The sequence below is a fragment of the Centroberyx gerrardi genome, chromosome 11, assembly GCF_048128805.1.
Source record: "Centroberyx gerrardi isolate f3 chromosome 11, fCenGer3.hap1.cur.20231027, whole genome shotgun sequence".
Lineage (NCBI taxonomy): Eukaryota > Metazoa > Chordata > Actinopteri > Beryciformes > Berycidae > Centroberyx > Centroberyx gerrardi.
In genome coordinates this window covers 24558107-24577533 of record NC_136007.1, presented here as the reverse complement: position 1 = coordinate 24577533, position 19427 = coordinate 24558107, and the positions used below count along the sequence as shown (strand labels likewise).

Here is a 19427-nt window from a genome sequence, read left to right as displayed (position 1 = left end):
GTTCTTTATGCTCGCCGCCGCCTCGGCAGTCGGGAGGAAATCAAGAGGTTACTGGCGGTTCAGCCTTGATAAGAATCTTGAAATGGAGAAGTTCACCGAGGGGAAAGGTTACTGAGAGTTTAAAGAGAGTGCAGCCAGTCATAGGGAGGATTAAATAAAAGAGAAGTCGGAGCTGAGGAACTGCGCTGGATTTCAAAAGTGCACTGCAGACAAAAAGCCGTCTGTTCGCCGGTCGGACCTCATATTCAAAACCCAGCGCAAGGGAAGTTGAGCTTGAACTCCTCTTCACCTTCGGAGAGTCTCACGCTACAGGCTGTTTTTCTCAAGCTGAGCCGATCATGGCAAAATGGATAATCACGTAGTCTGAGCACAAGGCTTCAGGTGCTCCAGTGCCCGCGTGAAGCCATCTATTCTGGGGTCTAAATAAGAGATGCATGTTCCATCCTTGGGCATGCATTCAGGGCACATCTGTTGACCTCCGGGTGTCCTCCCGCCTCTCAATGTCTTTCCTGCCTTTGTTAAGACTCAGCAATGTAGTGAACTGCAGCCAACTCAGAAGCAGAAGTTTTGGGGGGGAAATACAGGACATCCTCTGGCCCTTCTATAATAACGACCATAGTCTTTGATTGCTCAATGTGCTTTTGGCTTTTTATGTCCTCAAGGCTTTTTGAGGTCCCAATCTGATATGTGATGTCTGTTACCCCACTACTGGTTTTGTTTAAAGTCCATTTCTACTCTAAAACTGATATAAAATATGATATACAACTGTTTCCATTTGTATTGTTTGGAAGCATAAAACCAAGACGTAGGCCTATGTGTTTTGTGGTGGCATCTGAAAGCTAGGAGATGAATTTCAATCAGCCAATGCTAACATTCAAGAATATATTATCGATTAATATACTCAGACACATCCCAGATTTATGCATCAAGTTGTCAATAGAAAAAAAAAACTCATGAATGGCAAAGTACAAAAAAAGAAACACATTCATACTAGGTCATGCATTTTAGTACTTTATTTTTGAGATATCAGTGCAAATGAACACCAAAAATGAAAACATAAAAAATGAAATAATGTTTCAGGTCTTCACATGAAAAAATGAAACATCTTTTTTTTTTATATTTGCTGCTACAAATGTATTTCTCAGATGCACAATGCAGGTCTATGATTGTACGTCAATCCTCCACTATAGCCCCGAGCTCCTTCGCAGAGCTTTGTTAACCAGTAACAGAAATGAAAATCACAAAAATATTCAATGCACGTTTATTTTCACACATTTTTATCAACTTGCTCAACAGTCTGTGGTTATTTAGGGACTGTTCATATTCTAAACGAGCCTCTCTCTGTGATAAAAAAAGACCTATTTTAAGACTTGACATTTTCCCCCATCACCAGTAGGGATACACAGGTAGTTCCCATGCGTCTGCATGCAACAGGCAGCAGTGAGGAGAGTCAGACATTATTACACAACACAGCGCAGGATAGATTATCATTTACCACATAGAGACACATGCAAAGAACAAACCAACCAAAAAAAGATGGGCATAGCATCCTCTGCCTTTGTATGTACACTAGTACGCATATAATTCATATTTACATATCAGGGCATTAAAAACTAGGGTAATATCTTTTTCTTCAACAATACAAAATAGTCATCTTTCATAATGAAAGTACTATTTACACAAATATATTTAACCATTGTGAAAATGTATTAATAATAGAAGAAACGTACTTCATAGGTATATGTATTAAAAAGATCACAAGACTAAATGGATAACGCAGTGTGTGAAACTAAAACTGATACTGAAAAGAATACAGTACAATCAAAATAAGGAGCTAGATACCAGATATCCCTCAAGACACCAACATGTCTTGGTGATTATTGGGGGGCAGGTACACATATCCAGCTGCTTCGGAAAAAAAAATGTACCTGTGGTTTTCTCTGTATTTTCATGCAATTCTTTTGACATTTTATGAGTTAAGAGACCGTCACGAAAATAAAAGGTGTCCATAAAGCACAAGAGTCAAGAAATAATAATAAAAAAACTTCACAAACTGTCAAATTTCTCAACAGATAACAATACTGACATTTTTCATTACATGCCATTAACTTATTCTTAAAAGGACACCGAGGACTCAAATTCGAAAGTGCAAACTCCGGGTACAACTGTACATGAATTGAAAAGAGACATGCCATGTGCTTCGCGCTCAAAGTAAATGCTGCTGCCTTACCCAGGATGGAAAGATAACAGTTCCTCAGACACTGCAGTCTTTTAACTGTTGCTCTAGAAACCTGTTTACACACAGTTGCTGAACTGTATGCACCACAGATGCCTTGTTGACCCATCTGCTCAAAACTGCACAATCTGCAAAGACGTTACCCCCGAATTTGCACTGTCGAATTTTAGCCTAACAAGTTCAATTCAGATAAAAGCAAAATACAATGAATTGTGACCATTCAAACCTCTGTTGATGTATTGTCATCCCACTGGTAATTATGCCACACCATGATTCTTGAGGAAATGCGAGAGAGAGCATTCATCACTGTAGGATCCCCTCTGAAGCTACTGCAGTGTGAATATTGTTTTCAAGGTCCTCCTTTGAATGTCTCTATCTTGTACATTTTTGTAATAGACTGCTGTGCCTGCCCTAGAATGACTTTATTTGGAATCTGATCTAAAATTGATGGGACTCTGTCCATCTCAAAATGTTCTGATGGAGAAAATAAATAAATGCCCACTGAACTGAGAGCTAACATTTTTGGAGTCATCAATAATAAATGCTGCTTGAAATGTTCTTTGTAAATGTTTTATGGCAGGCAACAAAGAGGACACAGAATGGTGATATGTGTACAATTCAGATACAAATTATAAGAGTAAACAAGACCAAATTCTAAAGGAGGACTTTGCAGTTGAGAGAGTGAAATACATACTGCATGATTATCAGTAATGGGCAAAGTTAAATTTGACAGTTACTTAATTTTGGTTTAACCAATCAGACATTCTGCAAAGATAGAGCTATTTTGTACCATTCCATAACCTCACCGTTTAAAATTGAGAAAGCAATGAAAATATGCCTTTGAATTTGAACTTGCTCCATTCCACTAAAAAAATCTTCATTTTTGCATTCTCAATGTTATTTTGTCTCATCAAACTTCAAACCAATTTGGCAAGTCAGTAAAAAAAGAAAAAAAAGAGAGTCATTGTAATCTTTTCCCCCTTTGTCTTTTTTGTTGTTGATAAAACTTCTACTCAGATGATTGGCTCAGCCCCTGGCTCTCGTGGCTGTGCTTGTCGTGGGTCGGCGATTGCGGAGTGGAGCTCAGTCTGTGTTCATAGGCATGCACGTCACTGATTGGCTCCTCCTTAACTCGGACCATAGGCTGGGTCCCCTCCGCCTGATCCCTCATCTCCTTCCTCAGCTGAGCGCTGCCCTTCTGCAACATGTAATACAGGATGGGGTTGGAGCGCGTCAGCCGCGGAGAGTCCGGGTTGGAGTCACAGCCCTCATCCTCCTCCTGACCAGTCCATCGCACCGGGCTCTCTGGCTCCTGTTTGACCAGAGTCGGGGGGTCCCGTTTTTGAGTGACCGGCCACGGGGCTGAGTGGCGGCCCCAGGGGGCGCGGAGGGGGCCTTCGCCTGCCGGAGGGGTGGGCAGGGGTCTGAGATTACTGGGGAGCCCTGAGCTGAGGGAGCTGTGGGGGTGCCAGGGCATGTGGAGGAAGCTGTGATTGTGGGCCGGCTGACCGAGAATGCTGCCGTTGGCCTTGCCGTTGGCCTGCAGGACAGAGGGGCTGGGTGCCCCCCGGGGCTGCTGGGACAGCTCCTTCAGACAGTTGTCGGAGAGCAGCAGCTGTTTGAGCACGTTGAAGCCCCGACTCTCTCTGGTGAGCGATTCACTTGGGGGGCTCCTGGGTGGAGCCTCCTCCTCCTTGGGACTCCTCTGCTGGTCAGGCTGTTCCTGAAGAGCAGATGAGGCAAGGCTGTTGCCGTCTCCACTGTCCACTGCCCTTGGAGAGCTGACATTATTCAGGCTGTCAGTTCGATCAGAGCAGAGGCGTCTCTTCTTGGGGCTGGGGCTCGGGTACTCCCTCTGTTCCTCTTTAACCTGTCTGGGCTGTGACTCAGCCTGCACAGCAGCGCTGGTGTAGTAGGTAGCAGTCTGTTGTTTTAGCAGCTGGCTGAGGAGGCCATATTTTGCTATGACCTCTGCAGGCCGTGGTTCTGTTTTAAAATCCTGCTGGGGTTCTGAGAGGGGGCTGCTCTTGTCGTAGCCACTCCGTCTCTTTCTGCCACTCAAATCGTCAGATGCGGCCGAGGACGGCCCCACCTCCTCCACAAGCTCCGTTTTGACCTTTACGTCCAAAGAGGGCCCATTGGAGCTGTCACAAATTACGGAGGGGCCGGGGCTCTTCTCAAAGCACCCCCCTGCCGCCTCCACACTCCTCCTACCACTCCCAGCGGGCCTGTCTTTGCGGTTGACCGTAGCAGTGGTCGAGCCCGTTCCTAGCAAGAGTTGCAGCACCGTGCGCCTCTCCAGAAGGTTCTCGATCTGGGAGGAAGGGGGTGAGGCTCCCTTCCGGCTGAACGGCGTGCCACTGCCCGAGGGCCCGTCGGAGAGTGGAGTGGTGCTGGTCCTGTGGATGGGTGCATTGAGCCTCTCCAACAGGGCCAAGGGCCTGCCCGCTTCCAGCTCCTGGCCCATCCCTTTGCTGGGGGGAATGGGCGGGGAGGGCGAAGCCGTGCCACACTGGGCCAGGTTCTGTAACAGTTTACTGGCACTGAAGGCAGGCTCAGAAGCCTTCTCAGCAGGGAAGGCTTTAGACTTACACAAATCCAGCGGGCTGGACTGGACATGGGGGGAAGGGTAGGAGTAGGGGGACAGCGCACTGCTGGGGTCTCGATTGTGAGAGTAGAGGGGCTGGGCTGGGGGTGTGGGCCTGTCCATGGGGCTCTTTGTCCTGGTCTCATCCCAGGGCACCAGTCCCTTCGGTTGGCCCCGAGACATGGTGGCCATGCTTATGTCAAGTGGCAAATCTGGATTACCTACACTTTTGTTTACCTTCTCGTTATTTCTGCGCTCAAGAAGGAGCTGCATGAGTGTGACCTTAGGATGGGATTTTAAGTCTGGGCTCATTTCAAGCTCCTTACCCTTGGAGACCTTTGACCCGGACGGCTCTGGTTTCCACTTGTTTATCAATGACTCTGTCAGTTTGTCCAAGGAGGAGGTAGAGAAAGAGGAGGAGGAAGAGGAGGAAAAAGCGGTGGAGACAGAGGAGACAGCAGTAGAGGAGGGGGAAAAGGTTGTGGTAGAGGGTTGAACAGAAGAGGGAGGGGAGAAAGCAGCCGGGGTAGAGGAAAACACTGTGGTGGAGGAAGAGAAGGAGGAGGAAGAGGAGGAGTAGGAAGAGGAGGTGGTGGTTTTGGGCCCAGTGTCTTGGGCATTGGCCCGGCTCCTCATGGACAGGTCAATGGGAGAGCAGCTTGAGTAGGAACTCTCTGCATCACTGCTGTCCTTAGCCAGGCTCCTCTCCTGGGTGGAGCACTCGCTGTCCGAAGTGACCGAAGAGGAGCCGCTCGGCGGCAGGATGCCACAGCTGTCCTCCAGGTGCCCGTTCTTGGTCAGCTGCTTCTGGTTGTTGTGGTTATTGAGCAGCAGCAGGAGCAAGCTACTGCAGGTCTGGGGAGGGCGTGTCGGACGCGAGTCAAAGCCTCGCTTCTCCCTAGGCGGCTGGCTCTGGGTGTGGCTTGGAGTATGTGGGGGAGGGGGAGGAGAGCTCTGGCTGTGGCCGCGCAGCAGGGAGGGACTCCGCGGGCTGGACAGAGCCATTCGGGGGAGTGTTGTTGTTACTGTGGTTGTAGTCGTCATCCCATTTTGGGTGGTTAAGGAGCTTAGTGTGTCTGGAGCTCCAGGCAGAGCCTCTCCCACACTGGGTGGCCTTTTGTCCTGGCCCTGCTGCTGGGTTGCCATGGCGGCCAGTCGCTCGCTGGCGGAGCGTCCGGAGAGCTGGGCTTTGAGCGCGTGCTCCCGGGAGTACTGCTGGAGGTGGGCTTCACTGGACAGCAGCAAGGCCAGCTGACTGCAGGCCACGCTGGGCTTGGGCGAAGGTGCTGGGCTAGAGCGGATTTTCACCATGTTGGCCACCGCCTTCAGACGCTCTGCACAGGACACTGAATCAGTGGCCGCAGGGGCGGAAGGAGGCGTGGCGCTGTGTGCTGAGCGAGGTGATTCTGGAGGTCTGTCCTGGCTGTGTCCCCGGCGGCTGTAAGGCGTGTTGCTGTGATTCTGCAGTTTGCTCTTCCTCATCAGGCCCTTCAAACGGCTGGAGGCTGTCCCGTATACAGGGAGTGGCTCTTTGTCTGCAGGTGGGGCCTTGGTTGGAGGGGAACACTCGCTTGGGGGCTTGTTGGACTGCTGGGACATAGCCACACTCTGCAGCCTTGAGCTGAAGGACTGGAGCAGGGAGGCGAGTAGGGTGCTCTCCCCAGCGTGAGGAGAGCCCTCTATGGCTCCATTCTGCAGGCCTCCCCCTTGGCCGTTCAGCTCCACTGGGGGTGAACTCATCCGCTGGTTCCCCGGCTCACTCCAGGCCCCGGAGCGCAGCAGGCGGGCCTTCTTCAGGTGCTGCGAGGCACCCAGTGAGGGCCCATTGGCTCCAGCCTTGGGGGCTGTAGGGCCATGGTTGGGCAGCTGGAAGGGCCCGCCCGCCTTGTCGGCCTGCTCTTGGTTGCTGTGGGCAGCCTCGGACCTCCTGCTTGCCGTGGCCCCAGGCCCGGCCACCACTGGATGCATCAGTAAACCTTCCAGATAAGTTAGAACAGCTGAATCCTTGTGTGTCTCAGGGCCAGGCTCCTCCCCATGAGTCATGTTCAATACTAGGATCCCCTCGTATGGTTCAGCACTGGTACTGGGAAATAAATGTCCACTGGGTCATCTGGTTGACAGTGGCATGTACTTCCAAAATACCAAAAAGAAGGCAAGCAGTTGCACAGAGTGAGTCTGTAGGGGGCTGAAGGATGCACCGGCTAGATGCGATCCCTCTCTGTAGTGGGTCCAGTCAGCAGAGCGGTGAAACGGCGGCCATGGTTAGAGCCATTCCGGGGCAGGTGGGCCTCCCTGGCATTCTTGTACGCCTTTGAACACCGGATGGTCCCAGAAGGCCCGGCTCCAGGCTTATGTGAGCAGCGAGCGAGGAGTCAGCGGGATTTCACCACAGAGATGTTGACACATTCCGTGGCTGTGGATGTTTAGGATGTCTGTCCTTATGCCTGGCTGTGGTTCTCTCAGTGGCGCCTTTCAGCTTTCCAGATCTCACATGGGGGACCTATGGGAGCGAGAGAGGAGAGAGAGAGAGAGAGAGAGAGAGAGAGAGAGAGAGAGAGAGAGAGGGGAGGGGGGGGGGGGAGAGAGAGAGAGAAAGAGGAGAAACTGTGTAAGAAGCAGGGATTTGCACAGCACTATATACCTTGTCCGCCATCTCTGTTACTTAGCAACATTTCAGATTGACTGCACACGGCTCCCTCTCCTTCTCCCTCCCCACACTCTCCCCTCACAGCCACCCGAACAGACGACAAATGTAGATTAGGCCTGATTGGATCCAAATTGAAAATTCAAGCCCACTACCTTGAAAACATTCAGGTCTTGAGCTGTAAGCCCCTCGCAGCGATGTCTTTCAAAAGTGAAGGGCCTTGTGAGAGCTGTGAATAATTTCTTATGCAGCTTGTCATTTCAGTGGATTATCCCCCCCCCCCCCCCCTCCCCACACCTCCCGCTCCTTATGCACTTGAGCAGCATCTCACACGACACAACCCTGGCTCTGCACACAGCAGCAGCCACCTACCCACCCACCCACCCACACGCACGCAAATATGCATTAAAGCATGCGTGCCTGGACACAGGCATGAATAAGTGCATGAAGACACACATATACACATGCACAGACTTAGTGAAAACTGTCCTGCTTGTTGTGGCTACTCTATCTCACCACTGAATTATCTTTATCAACACCTGTCCAGCTGAATCCCTCACCAGGCCTACTTGATCTGAGCCTGAGCGGCTTTGAAATCAGAAGACAGGAGCAAAACAACTGAACTGACTTGATGTGATGTGAGTCTTGTTTACAGGTACAGTACAAAGGCAGTGGAGGATCACAGCAAGGATCTAGCTAACAGACAAGCCGTACCGGACTATCAAATGTTTTTGTGTGTAAGTGTGTGTGTGTTGGAGGGATGGGGGTGGCTTAAGGATCAGGTGCACCTGTCACACCACACCACTGTCAGGAGGGCAGAGCCGGTGACACTGGGGTGAGCTCTGTGCCAGTTGCCATGACAGTGTCAGCGGCACTGCCCTGGGAGACCTCTGCTCTGAACCCTGTCAGCGTGGTTTCCGTGGATACAGGACACCTCCGACAGTCCTGGCCGCATCCCATAAAGGTTAATTAATACAGAGTTTCCACCTCGCCTCAGCTGCTGTCCGTGTCCTTTCCCGACGCCGTCCTCACCTTTGGTGTCCGCTGAGTGGACCAACATAGCAGGTCACACAACGGGACAGCAGCCCTTGATTATGACGAAAGGCCATGGCAACCCACGCAGCCACTAGCCTAAATACTTCACAGAGAGCAGCGACGAGGGCCAAAAACAACAAGGCAGCGGGCCTCTAATCAGGCTGAAATCCATCCCTGTGGCCAAAGTCCACAGGTTGGCATGACAGTAAGGGCAACAAGGTGGCACTTTTAATGCCACCTTGAAAATGAGCAAGGATTAGAGGCTGGATTTAAGTTGATCAGTGTGCAATGAAGTCTGAGTACCCAATCGTTTCGGCCATTTTAAGTATTCTTCAGACCACTGGTCCACAGGTTGATGAGACAACGTCACAACGTTTGCCAATGCATAAAGAATAACTTAACTGAGATTGGCCCATCAGCGTCAATTACAGTTCAAGGCCAGCTTTAAGCTGTTGACCTAAATCTGACAACAACAAAAGCCAACCTGGTCATACTGGGCCATCTGACGTCTGCTGTCCTGCTAATCTTAGATGCCAGGATTAGGGCTATTTTCCCGCCAGTGAGCTTAACGCAATTATAATAGAACGCCCTGTAACACCGCGTTTGATCAGCATAATAAACACGTACACATGTTTACCTTCAACTTAGTTTGGAAGAGTAACTAATATGCCTTGATGCAGCCCAGTCAGTGAGTCAGAGGAAAAAAATTAAATGGAGAAGAGACACTGACACTGTTTCAACGTGGGAAATTCTGTTAATCTCTTTACTGTTGGCAGTGAACCTTACAAATTACAGTTGACCTTGTCTATGCTTTTGCCCAAAGAAACTTCAATACACAAAGCAGACAAGGCAGCACAGGGCCACTGTAACACTGCAATGAATACGTTTATATAACAGAGCTACCACATCCACTATATCACTTAAAGTACAAGTCAGCCTTTACAAAGGAGTGGGGACCTTCAAGCTCTTGAAAGACACATGTAATGACAGAGCTGATGTCAGAAAGCCCCGCAACAACAAGGGCAAGAGAAAATATGTTCTCTACAGCGACAGTGCTCTCTGAACAAATAAATGACCTTAATATAGGGAAAGCTGTCCTCTATAGTGAGCCCCTAAAGCATACGGCCCCCCTCGCTTCCCCTTTCAGGATGTGTGATGTGTGTATTACTATTACATTATCTCCCCTGGTGTATACATTGAAAATGACCTTACACATCTGTTAACATGTCATCTCATTGGTGGTGGCACCCCAAAAGCCTGACCTCCACCCCCTCCCCCACCGTGGGACACCGGAGCACCAATGAGCTGCTCTACGGTTTCTGTGGTGATTATCCATTATCTTTGACAATGTCAGCCAATGACAGAGCAGGCACCATTCTAAAGTGATTTTTACCACTACAGTCGGCCACGTACGTGTGAGAGGGGAGGGCAAGTGATGGGGAGGGGTGAGAGCTTCATCATCCCCCGGCTGGTCTTCTCTTCGTCTATTTCTCTCCCGCTCTCCCTCCGCTCGTACTTAAGAGACACCAGGAACAGGAAAGGTCACTGCACTCTCAGCCACTTCCTATGTGGAATTACCAGAAAACTGACACGAAAACGTCCCGATGCAGATGTCACGGATTAGATCTCAAAGTCTGACCTTCATTCCCCTGTAAATACACCCCCCCCCCACCACCACTACCCACCCACACAAACAAACAAACAAGCACGCACAACCTCACCCCCTCTTTTTACAAAAAATTGAGAGTTCCTAAATGACCTTCATTGTCAGGAATGGTAATCCATTTAAGCCATTTAAAATGTATGAGACCAAACAAAAGAATTAAAAAGGGGAAGAGCCACAGGAGCGGCAGTTAAAGTCAAGGTCATTCATGCCGCCAAGGCTTTTCCACTTGATGCAACAGCTGGTGTCCATGCAAAGCTCTGGGCGTTAATAAAAAGTGACAATGCTGCCCGAGCGGTGTGTATTACTAATGTCTGACACCAGCCTGGCAGATGTGTTCTCCCTGCATTAAAGGGGAGTCAAGGTTAAAGGAATTTAAAAGGAGAGGCGATGCCTAAACACTATTATATCATGTAATCTGCAGCCCAGCCCTGCTGCACATACTCAACGGGGTAGCTCACTTACACATACGGTGTGACCGCTATTTGTAAATTCAATATGGCCCTGACATGATTAAATAAGACAAAACATAAGCTACCTGACCAAATGTAGTTGTTCCGGGCCCACCACAAGTGAACGAGTGCACCAGAGGAAAGTCGAATTAAAAGCTCTCCCTCACCTTGAGAGAGGTAAACAAGAGAATAACATGCTACCGAGCAGCAGGAGACTAGAAACAAGAAAATGTTTTCGCAGATAAGTCAATCAGGACAAAATAACACTGAAATGCAATACACAGACACACGCACACCCACACAATGAGAACTAGGGCACTCTGACCCACTTCTAAGGATGCATTGACCAAACAAGTCATGCATAGCACACACGCCCCCATGTGCGCACACAGAAACCCGTGGACATACCCCACATAAAGGAAATGTGATACACGCATGCTGAAAAGTCAGACCTCTTGTGCTAAGTAGCACAGGCAATCCAGGGGGAAAACCGTCCTCCTCAGAGCACATGAATGTGAGGAACATTGTGTGATGAGTGAATGCTAACATTTCAGACTCGGACAAAATGGGACCGGAGAGCTACGGTTCTTGGCCTGCATCTGGCCTTGGATGAGAGGCGCGTGAGGGCCGTTTAACTTCATCTGCACTCATCAGTACAAAGAGTTCTCGGGGTGGAGAAAGAGCAAAGAGGAATTTATGCACGCTGATGAGTCATCTAAGCGATTCAGAGCCCAGCTGACTGGCGGGGGACCCAGCCAAACCTAAATGGCCCTGGATGATATCACTGTACTGTATCACAGACCTGGACAACACCGTTTTCCCCCCTTACCTTGCCCAGGGTGGCGCGGACGTGCTTACAAAAATGTTTGTGTCCATAGTAAATATTTGTGTGCCATTTGGAAGACCCACCCAAGGGCTATTTCCTGAGTGGCCGAGAATTAGTGCATCAATTAAAAACACACACACATTCCTTCTTAATGAGCCGTGGCCGCCATCAATCTATACCTGATTCGTTTCTATTGGGCTCCGAGGTAATCTTCAGCTCACATCGTCTATCCAAAATGGTACTCATTTCCCCCCGAAACAACACACATTTTCCATTTGTAAACACTGGCGCTGGAAACAGGAACAGCTGATTGCCCCATGGCCAGCACGCCAAAAGGCAGAGCTAGGCTTTTGAGGCAGACTGCGGTGGTGATGTCTGAGGGAAATGGGCCACTTTGCAATTGAGATCAAATGTCCCACTGTCAGGCTGCCCTGAATGCTAGATAAAACCAGCTAAAAAACCTTGGCCTTTAATGAATCATTTCCATAATATCCCTGGCATCAATCCTAAGAAGGCCATCGCCGTGAGTCAGCAAGATGTCTGCCTTTATCGGGTTAAAAGAGTGCTCCTGATTTTTCCTGTGAGTAATTTGGGACGGTTTGGAGTAAGATGGCCTGTGACAGAGGTCTAAGTGACAGAAAAGAGAAGAGGACATCTCTCTGCTACCATTTTGCCTTTCGTAATGCTCCCATTGACCTACTTTCCAGTTTTTAAATCATCCTAATGCTTGCTCTGAGTGAGGTTGGAGAATGGTATTAGAGGGTACAATAGGTTGTGAAGGGTCATTCCATTAGAATCATCCGAAAGACCGAAACACATTTTTGACTTGTTTTTGCCTCTGCACAACTACACATACAGCCCCATTCAAAGTTACACAATTAAAGGAATCTTGTAAATCAATTAGGTACATTTAACCCACTAAAGTATAAAACGATTATGCGTAACCTTTTGGGAGAAAATCTCAAGCAGCACCAATCCAGTTGGCAGGGCCGAGCTGAGTATATGCCAATGAACAGGACACTTCAATAAGATTAGTCCTACACCTGGCCCTGATGCCCGACCCAGCACTTACAGTGCAATAGCTGGCGCTACTGACAAAAACAGCTTCACTCTATTTGGGATATTCTCAGAATCTAAATTAGCATCCAGGTTAATACCCAAGCACACTTAAATTTACAAGGTTTGTAATCTGGTGATCATGTGGCACAAACATTTACATACAACCAGTAAACTGAATTGGCATCCATGTTAATACACAAGTATACTTGCATTTATAAGGTATATGACGAAGACCTGGCACTACTTCCAGGTAAACAAAGCTCAAAAATAGTTGTTGTTAGCCATATTTTCCCAAGAATACAAGGGTTTAACGAGACACTATGCTTACTGTCCCATCACCCTTATGGACCTTGCGGCACATTGCACCCACTTGTTAACACAACTTGGTAGATAACACAGAAGAGTGAGTCAAATAAGCTTTAGACAAGCAATCCCTGCCATTTAAGTTAATATCACAAGCCTCATATGATTCCTTTTCAAGCAAAACATTGGACAAAACAAAATGTAGCCACTTATTAAGCTTGGATAACCCTGGTCAATTACACCGGGGATTATATTAGAATACTTGCCATCAGTGCCCTGTGGGCAAATAGTTGTGCTGCATGATCAAAAACCCAAATTTCAAACAGCATTTTTAAATTGAAGTGTCGTAGGTAAACACCTTCCTCAGATGCTCTAGTGGGGTTAAGTAAGAGACTGTGGCGAGACTTGAAAGAAAGACAGAAAGAGACTTTAACACTGCAAAACAATAGGCGAGATAATGGGCAATTCTATGCAAAAATTGGAGGATAAAAGTGGGACAAAATCCAAACAATGACTTTTGCTGGGATGTTTGAGAGTGATTTTTCCATGGTCCTCTTAAAACAAAACTTAATACTACCAATGAGAGGTACTGTTGTCCTTATACCCCGTGCTGTCTGAATTTACTGTGAAACTCAAGTTGGCGTTAATTCTCTCCACTGTCACCAAGACAAATGCCATTTATTGCACTTCAGGATTAAAGTGATTCTGACATACTTTTTGTAGACATGCAATGTGTGTAAGCATTGTGCGTGGAAGCCATTAATTGAGTCAAAGCACAAGTCAATCTTAGATCCCATTGCAAGCATACAATCCTTCACGCAATGTCAACTGGGGGATGCTTGGTGCCTTCTAACACGCTTGGGAAACACAGGCTTGGGAGTTGGATATAAAATATACACATAAAAAGCGTATATAGAATCAGTTTACAACATTGACAAATATACAAATGAGTACAAAGCAGACTTCTCTAAATTACATTGTGTTTATTGTGTTGCAGGAAAAAAAAAATACCCTGAAATGCTCCGCCGGCAGCCTCTTTAAGTGTTGAAAAGTACTTTTATTTCTTGATGCAAGCCGGGATCACCTTGATCTCCACTTGAACCGGAGGTAAACCCGTATCACATGGAGACCGGGACAAAACACACTTATTCAGCCTGGCCTCTTCCTCACCTGTAAGCCTTCTCCTCACCTCTAAGCCTTATTGGCTAAAACACCTACAGTCTGCTCCGCTTGCTAACTACAGCAGGGTGACTCCAGCACTAAAGGAGAAAAGATGTGAGGAGGGCTCCCCTTTGTCTGCTCAGTGTTTCTGGACAAGCCGCCCTGGTCAGGAACTCATTATAGAAGTTTGGAAAAGAGTAATATATCAAGATTTTCCCATTGTTTTTAATTACTAACCCCCCTATATAGGTCTAAAATTAGTCACATTTTAGTGGGTAGAGTATTTGGATTAGAAAACAAATGAAATGTATTAATCTAAAATGACCTACTAGTTGAATACTCATATGTTTATATATAGGCCATTCACAGGCACTCTATATCAAAAAACAGTAATAATAGCCTAAGATACTATTAGGCAACGACGCATACAGCAGTGGTAATGTTTATGGGAATTACTATATTATTTATCTCTATGCAGTACACAGGCCTACATAACTGGAGTTAGCAGGCCTTGCCTATGCATTCGTAACACTGTTGGTAACCAGCTAATAAGACTCCTTACTCACTAATAAGTTGAAATAATAATGCTTTAGCATTTAGATTGGATCCTTTTCAACAGGTGGATTGGATAAGATGGTACTTATTCAACTTTGCATAGTCATGTGCTGCCAGTGAATGGAGGATATTAGAGGATATTTTTGGTGGATATGTATAACTGGAATTTTACAAAAAACGAATTAGGTTTACTCCACTGATGCTGTTTGCTAAGACAAGCAGACCCTGCCATTGGTTACTGAAGTGTTGCCAAGTTAGGGGCTAACTTTGAGTCATGAATCTTAAGAAATGTATTCCTATTGACAGAAGAGGATTCTTACCTTACTCTCAATCCAATGACAAAGGCCCAGGGGTGCTGAATTGAGCCTAACATTATAAGAATTTATTTTCAATTATCTCAAGCCATTTCTGTTAGTTAGGCATTCTGCAGAGATATACATACATATACTGACTGAGGAAGTAGGGGGTTGGTAAAATAGATAATTGGGCCTGTACAGAAACATTGGAAGAGTAAGGTATTGTAGTTAAATGAACAGTGTGTTGATGGAAATCATAGGCAGACAAAAATAACATTCTAATTGGATTCTGCATGGCTTTTAAAGTGCCTTGGAATTGACCAGGTTGCTTCCAGTGTAACTAATAGTAACATGCTAATTGTCATCCCTGATGCAGACAACCGCCGGGCCAAGGCTTGCAGGAAATGAGTCTGTCTTCCCTCAGTTAGCCATTGACCATTAAATCAGACGGAGAGAGAGAGAAAGAGAGAAAGAGAAAGAGAGAGAGAGAGAGAGAGAGAGAGACAAGGCCAACGCCGAACTGCAACCAGCAGTCCCTATTATTTTGCTGTAATGAAGGAGATCGAGGGGAGAAAGAAAACTATCTAGCGGAAAACATAGTAAATAGAGCCCAGCAGAATTAAGTAACCGCCCCCCCTCAAAAAAAAAAAAAACGCTACACTAAGCCAAACGCTAACACACCCATTCCGCTCTGGTCGGGGATTGGGAGGCGAACGCAGACACACATCACGCTCCCGTACCTTGTCATCCTTAGCTGTGGAGGCTGATACAGGTAAAGTGCAGTAATCAATTTGCTCTACTGGCAGGAGCGCTCCTTTGGAATACTAATCAGGCTTCCGCCCTCCCCGCTTCCCTCGTTCTCGCCATCCCTCCCCCTCCCTCTGCCTCCACCCCCCCCCCCCCCTCCCCCCTCTCCCTCTCTCTGCCTTTCTCCTTCCTCATTCACCTTTCTCATGACTTGACACCCCCCCTGTGCCCCAGACCTGACCAAACGCTAAAGGAGGGCGGGCTGTCTTCTGCACAGATAACTGCTGCCACTAATCAAGCCTACGTGCACCGGGGCGTGGGATTAAAAGAGCTTGCACAGCTTGACTCAGGCACTGAATAGCGGTAGCACACACATACACACAAGCAAACACACACGAGGTCAAAATAAAAACCTATAGGGAAGCCGGCAGCGTCTTGCCCCAGAAACACACACACACACACGCGGGCACACACAAGCCGCAGAAGAGCAAACAACACAACAAGGTCAACTTAAAAGCTGATGTGAGGTGAACATTCTTGGGCTATAAAAGAACACACACACACAAGAAGATTAGATCTAAATTTACTCCGCCAGTCAAAATGGGACTCGGTGGTGAGCCACCCATCTCTATCTCTCAGAACACATGTCACGCAGGGAGCTGCGGTGTTGTGCGCATCTAAAGCGAAAAAGAGGAACAAACTCGACTGTGAATTGACAGGGCCTTAATTCCCGTTCGTTTTTCATTTGGAGAGATGGCTTACAAGGGGGGGTCTCTACACCATATCAAACACATACCGGAGTTGCCTGGAGGCTGTAACAGAGCGTCCTCAATGTTACACTGCACACACACACACACACACACACGCATATACAGGCAGGCATGGAGCAGAGATAGGAGAGTGTGTGAGAGAGAGAGAGAGAGAGAGAGAGAGAGAAAGTGAGTGTGAGAGAGAACGCCACCCTATGCATCAGCAGGGATATTTCATTATGTACATAACGAGTGCCATTAATCGCTCTTAACAAGAGGACACAACCTCACCTTGGCAGTCTCACACGCACAGCAGGGGGGGTGGGAGGGGGTGGGAGGGGGCGGCGGGGGGGTGGGTGGGCGCAGGGCAGGGGAGGGGCATAGAAATATCTACGGCGCGCGGCAGAAATTAAAATTCACCACACTCGAGGATCTGCCACCTCCCTTTGACCGACCACATCGCTGCCCAGGGGGGGCGTGGAGGCGAGCCAGCAGCCATATAGGAGCCGCAAGTCTGATAGACACAAACACATAAAAAAAAAAAAAAAAGTCAAAAAAAAAAAAAAAAGAAAAGGAGCAGAGGAGAGAAAGGGGAAGTGAGGAAATAAATATATAAATTAAAGTAGGGGGGGGGGAAATGCCGCAGTGGCGGTTGCCAGCGGGGGCTCATGCCCTTGACATAGTGACACGGGGGGGCGCGCTGTCATGTGACACTCTTGTCGTTTGCCCGCTCACCCGCCTGTCCGCCCGCCCGTCCGGCTGGCCACCTGGCAAAAGTCGCCCCCCCTCCCACCTCCACCCTCCTCCACCCCTTCCATCTCTCGCCCACCTTCGCACGACCTCATCCTCCGCTGACCTGACGCCGCTTGGCCCGCCCGCCCGCCCGCCCGCACCCCGCCTCCGTCCCCCTCCCCACCCCTCTGCAGTCCTAGCACCCCACCCCGCCCCACCCCTAGCGCTCTGTCTCCCTCCCCCCTCTCCCTCCCCCTCCCCCGCGGCTGTGCAGCAAGGTCAGGCGGGTCACCGTGTCCTCATCTGTAATCCGCTGCCATTCGTCAGCAGCCCCGGCCCAGGCTGGAGGAGAGAGAGGAGAGAGAGGAGAGGCAGGCGCTCCGACGAGGGGAGAATGCCCAATTAGGCAGCTGTCACACACACACACACACACACACACACACACACACACACACACACACACACACACACAGCTCAGCACAGCAGAGCAGGGGAGAGAGAGAGAAGAGGAGAGAGAAAGCGAGGGAGGGAGGGAGGGAGCGAGGCTGCAGAATCAGCCTACTGTCCACAGACAGAGCAGAGGGGGGGGGGGTGGGGGGGCATACATGAACCCTTTCAGCTGCGAGTGTCTGTGTATTGTTTTGGAGTGTGTGTGTATGGGGTGAGGGGAGGAGGGGGGGAGGGGGGGGTCAACTGTAGTTTAGCCATGTATGACTACTATCTCAGGCATGTTAGTATGTCAACAAGAGGAGCAGCAGGGAGTATGGAATTACGAGGATATAGTTAGTATAAATTAAATTTTATTAGAGGGCAACTGTTCTTATCACTGGAGCTAAAACAGAAAGGAGTGGTGTGTATTCTGTTGATAACATGAGGACCTCTCCTATCTGTAACCCAGACGATGGGGTGGGATGATGAGGGAGAGGTGGCTGGGTGCTACTGGGGACGGACAAAGCTGGGGCAAAAGTCCATGCTCTGTCTAATGGTAGAGTTGGCCAGTTGGCCGTCCAAACAACAAGTCCAAAGGCCGGAGCAACATATACCCAGCCAGAATGGACTGTGGACTGGAGGGACCAGACTGAAATTCCTTGGTGTCCCAGACTAGCAGCAGATATCAAATGGGTGACAAATATCCCATAATTGGATCATTCATCACCTCCGAACACATCTGCTTTGAGTAATGGGAAAACTAATCAGCAAAAATGATACAGAGAAGACTCCACGCCAGGCCCCAGGAAGATTTATGCTAGAACGATTCAGGACTCAAGCCTGTACTTATTGATTGTTTAGTCTAAATGCTTTTTCGTTTAATCAAAGGAAAGAGTCAAAATGGTGCTATGCCAGTTGGGTGATGAGCAGGTGTGATCAAACGGCCTGTGGGGGGGTGGGGGGTGGGGGTTGTTGTGGCTTTGTTTTGCTGCTAAGAGGAAAGTGTTTCCCCACTCTTTTCTTCTAAGTCCCACCTAAAGTGTCAAAGTTCAACAGGGTTCAGTGGAGCTTCAAATCCAGCTTTGAGTGGTTAGTGTTCAAAAGGATTGCGTCACAAGAGCGAGGGACACTTATCCGGTAAATCCTGTCTGAGTAGAAAGTACAGTTCATAGGGACTTAGGGTGGATGTCATAACGGCTGCATACATATGCTCCTCTGCCCATGGGGAAGAGTTTCACTCCTCTACAGGTGTCGTGGGTAAACCTGCTCTCCACTGCTAGACTGTACACCTACAAGAAGACTACAAAATGGAAGAGATGACTATGCAGGCAGAGCCAAAATGTCCAGTTACATTAATATAGTTGGAGCAGGCAAGGGGATAAACACTCAACCCCCTTGAGCAACACTCCACTGAAAGGACTTCCTCTGCTGCAATTTGAATGTCAATTTATTATTCATCACTGGAACTGACTTTTTCCACGGTACACTCTCACTTTACAGCCCCGGTAATAACATCTGTCTTCTGTAGTAAAGGGTAAACCCATTTACTGTTAACTAGTATTAGAAAAATACATTCATAAATAGGGTAAATATAAATAAAATAGGCTATCGTTTCCATGAATTCAAATTTCTATAAATAAAAAAGAAAATCCCATTTAAATAAATACATCACATTTAATAAAATATAAAAACTGTAAATAATACATAACATATAATATGCTATTATTTTACTGTAACTGCAGTGGTACCCTAGACTACTGTACTAGTTGCCATGTCTTTGTTCTGTGTGTCAATATAGGCCGACATTGGTTTTGTACTTGTTGGAGTGAATTCTAGCACCAAACACAATTACTGAAATTCTATATAAATGCCATGTACTCAGCAAATGAAAGTGACTCAAATAAAATTGATGTTTTCAAGGTTTCTGAGAAACTAGCAACAGGCTTCTGTTAG

At 47.8% G+C, this 19427-nt stretch overlaps 1 protein-coding gene across 2 annotated transcripts in view; it reads right to left on the bottom strand.

Moving 5' to 3' along the window:
- Positions 1-998: 998 nt before the first annotated feature.
- The window catches only part of nrip1b (nuclear receptor interacting protein 1b), a 36610-nt gene continuing 18181 nt past the window's right edge, over positions 999-19427 (bottom strand). For both annotated transcript variants that reach the window (XM_071898385.2, XM_071898386.2), the window contains one exon: positions 999-7323. In XM_071898385.2, the coding sequence (XP_071754486.2) occupies positions 3246-6866 (3621 nt within the window). In that variant the 5' untranslated portion in view covers positions 6867-7323 and the 3' untranslated portion in view covers positions 999-3245. The remainder of the gene's footprint in view (positions 7324-19427) is intronic.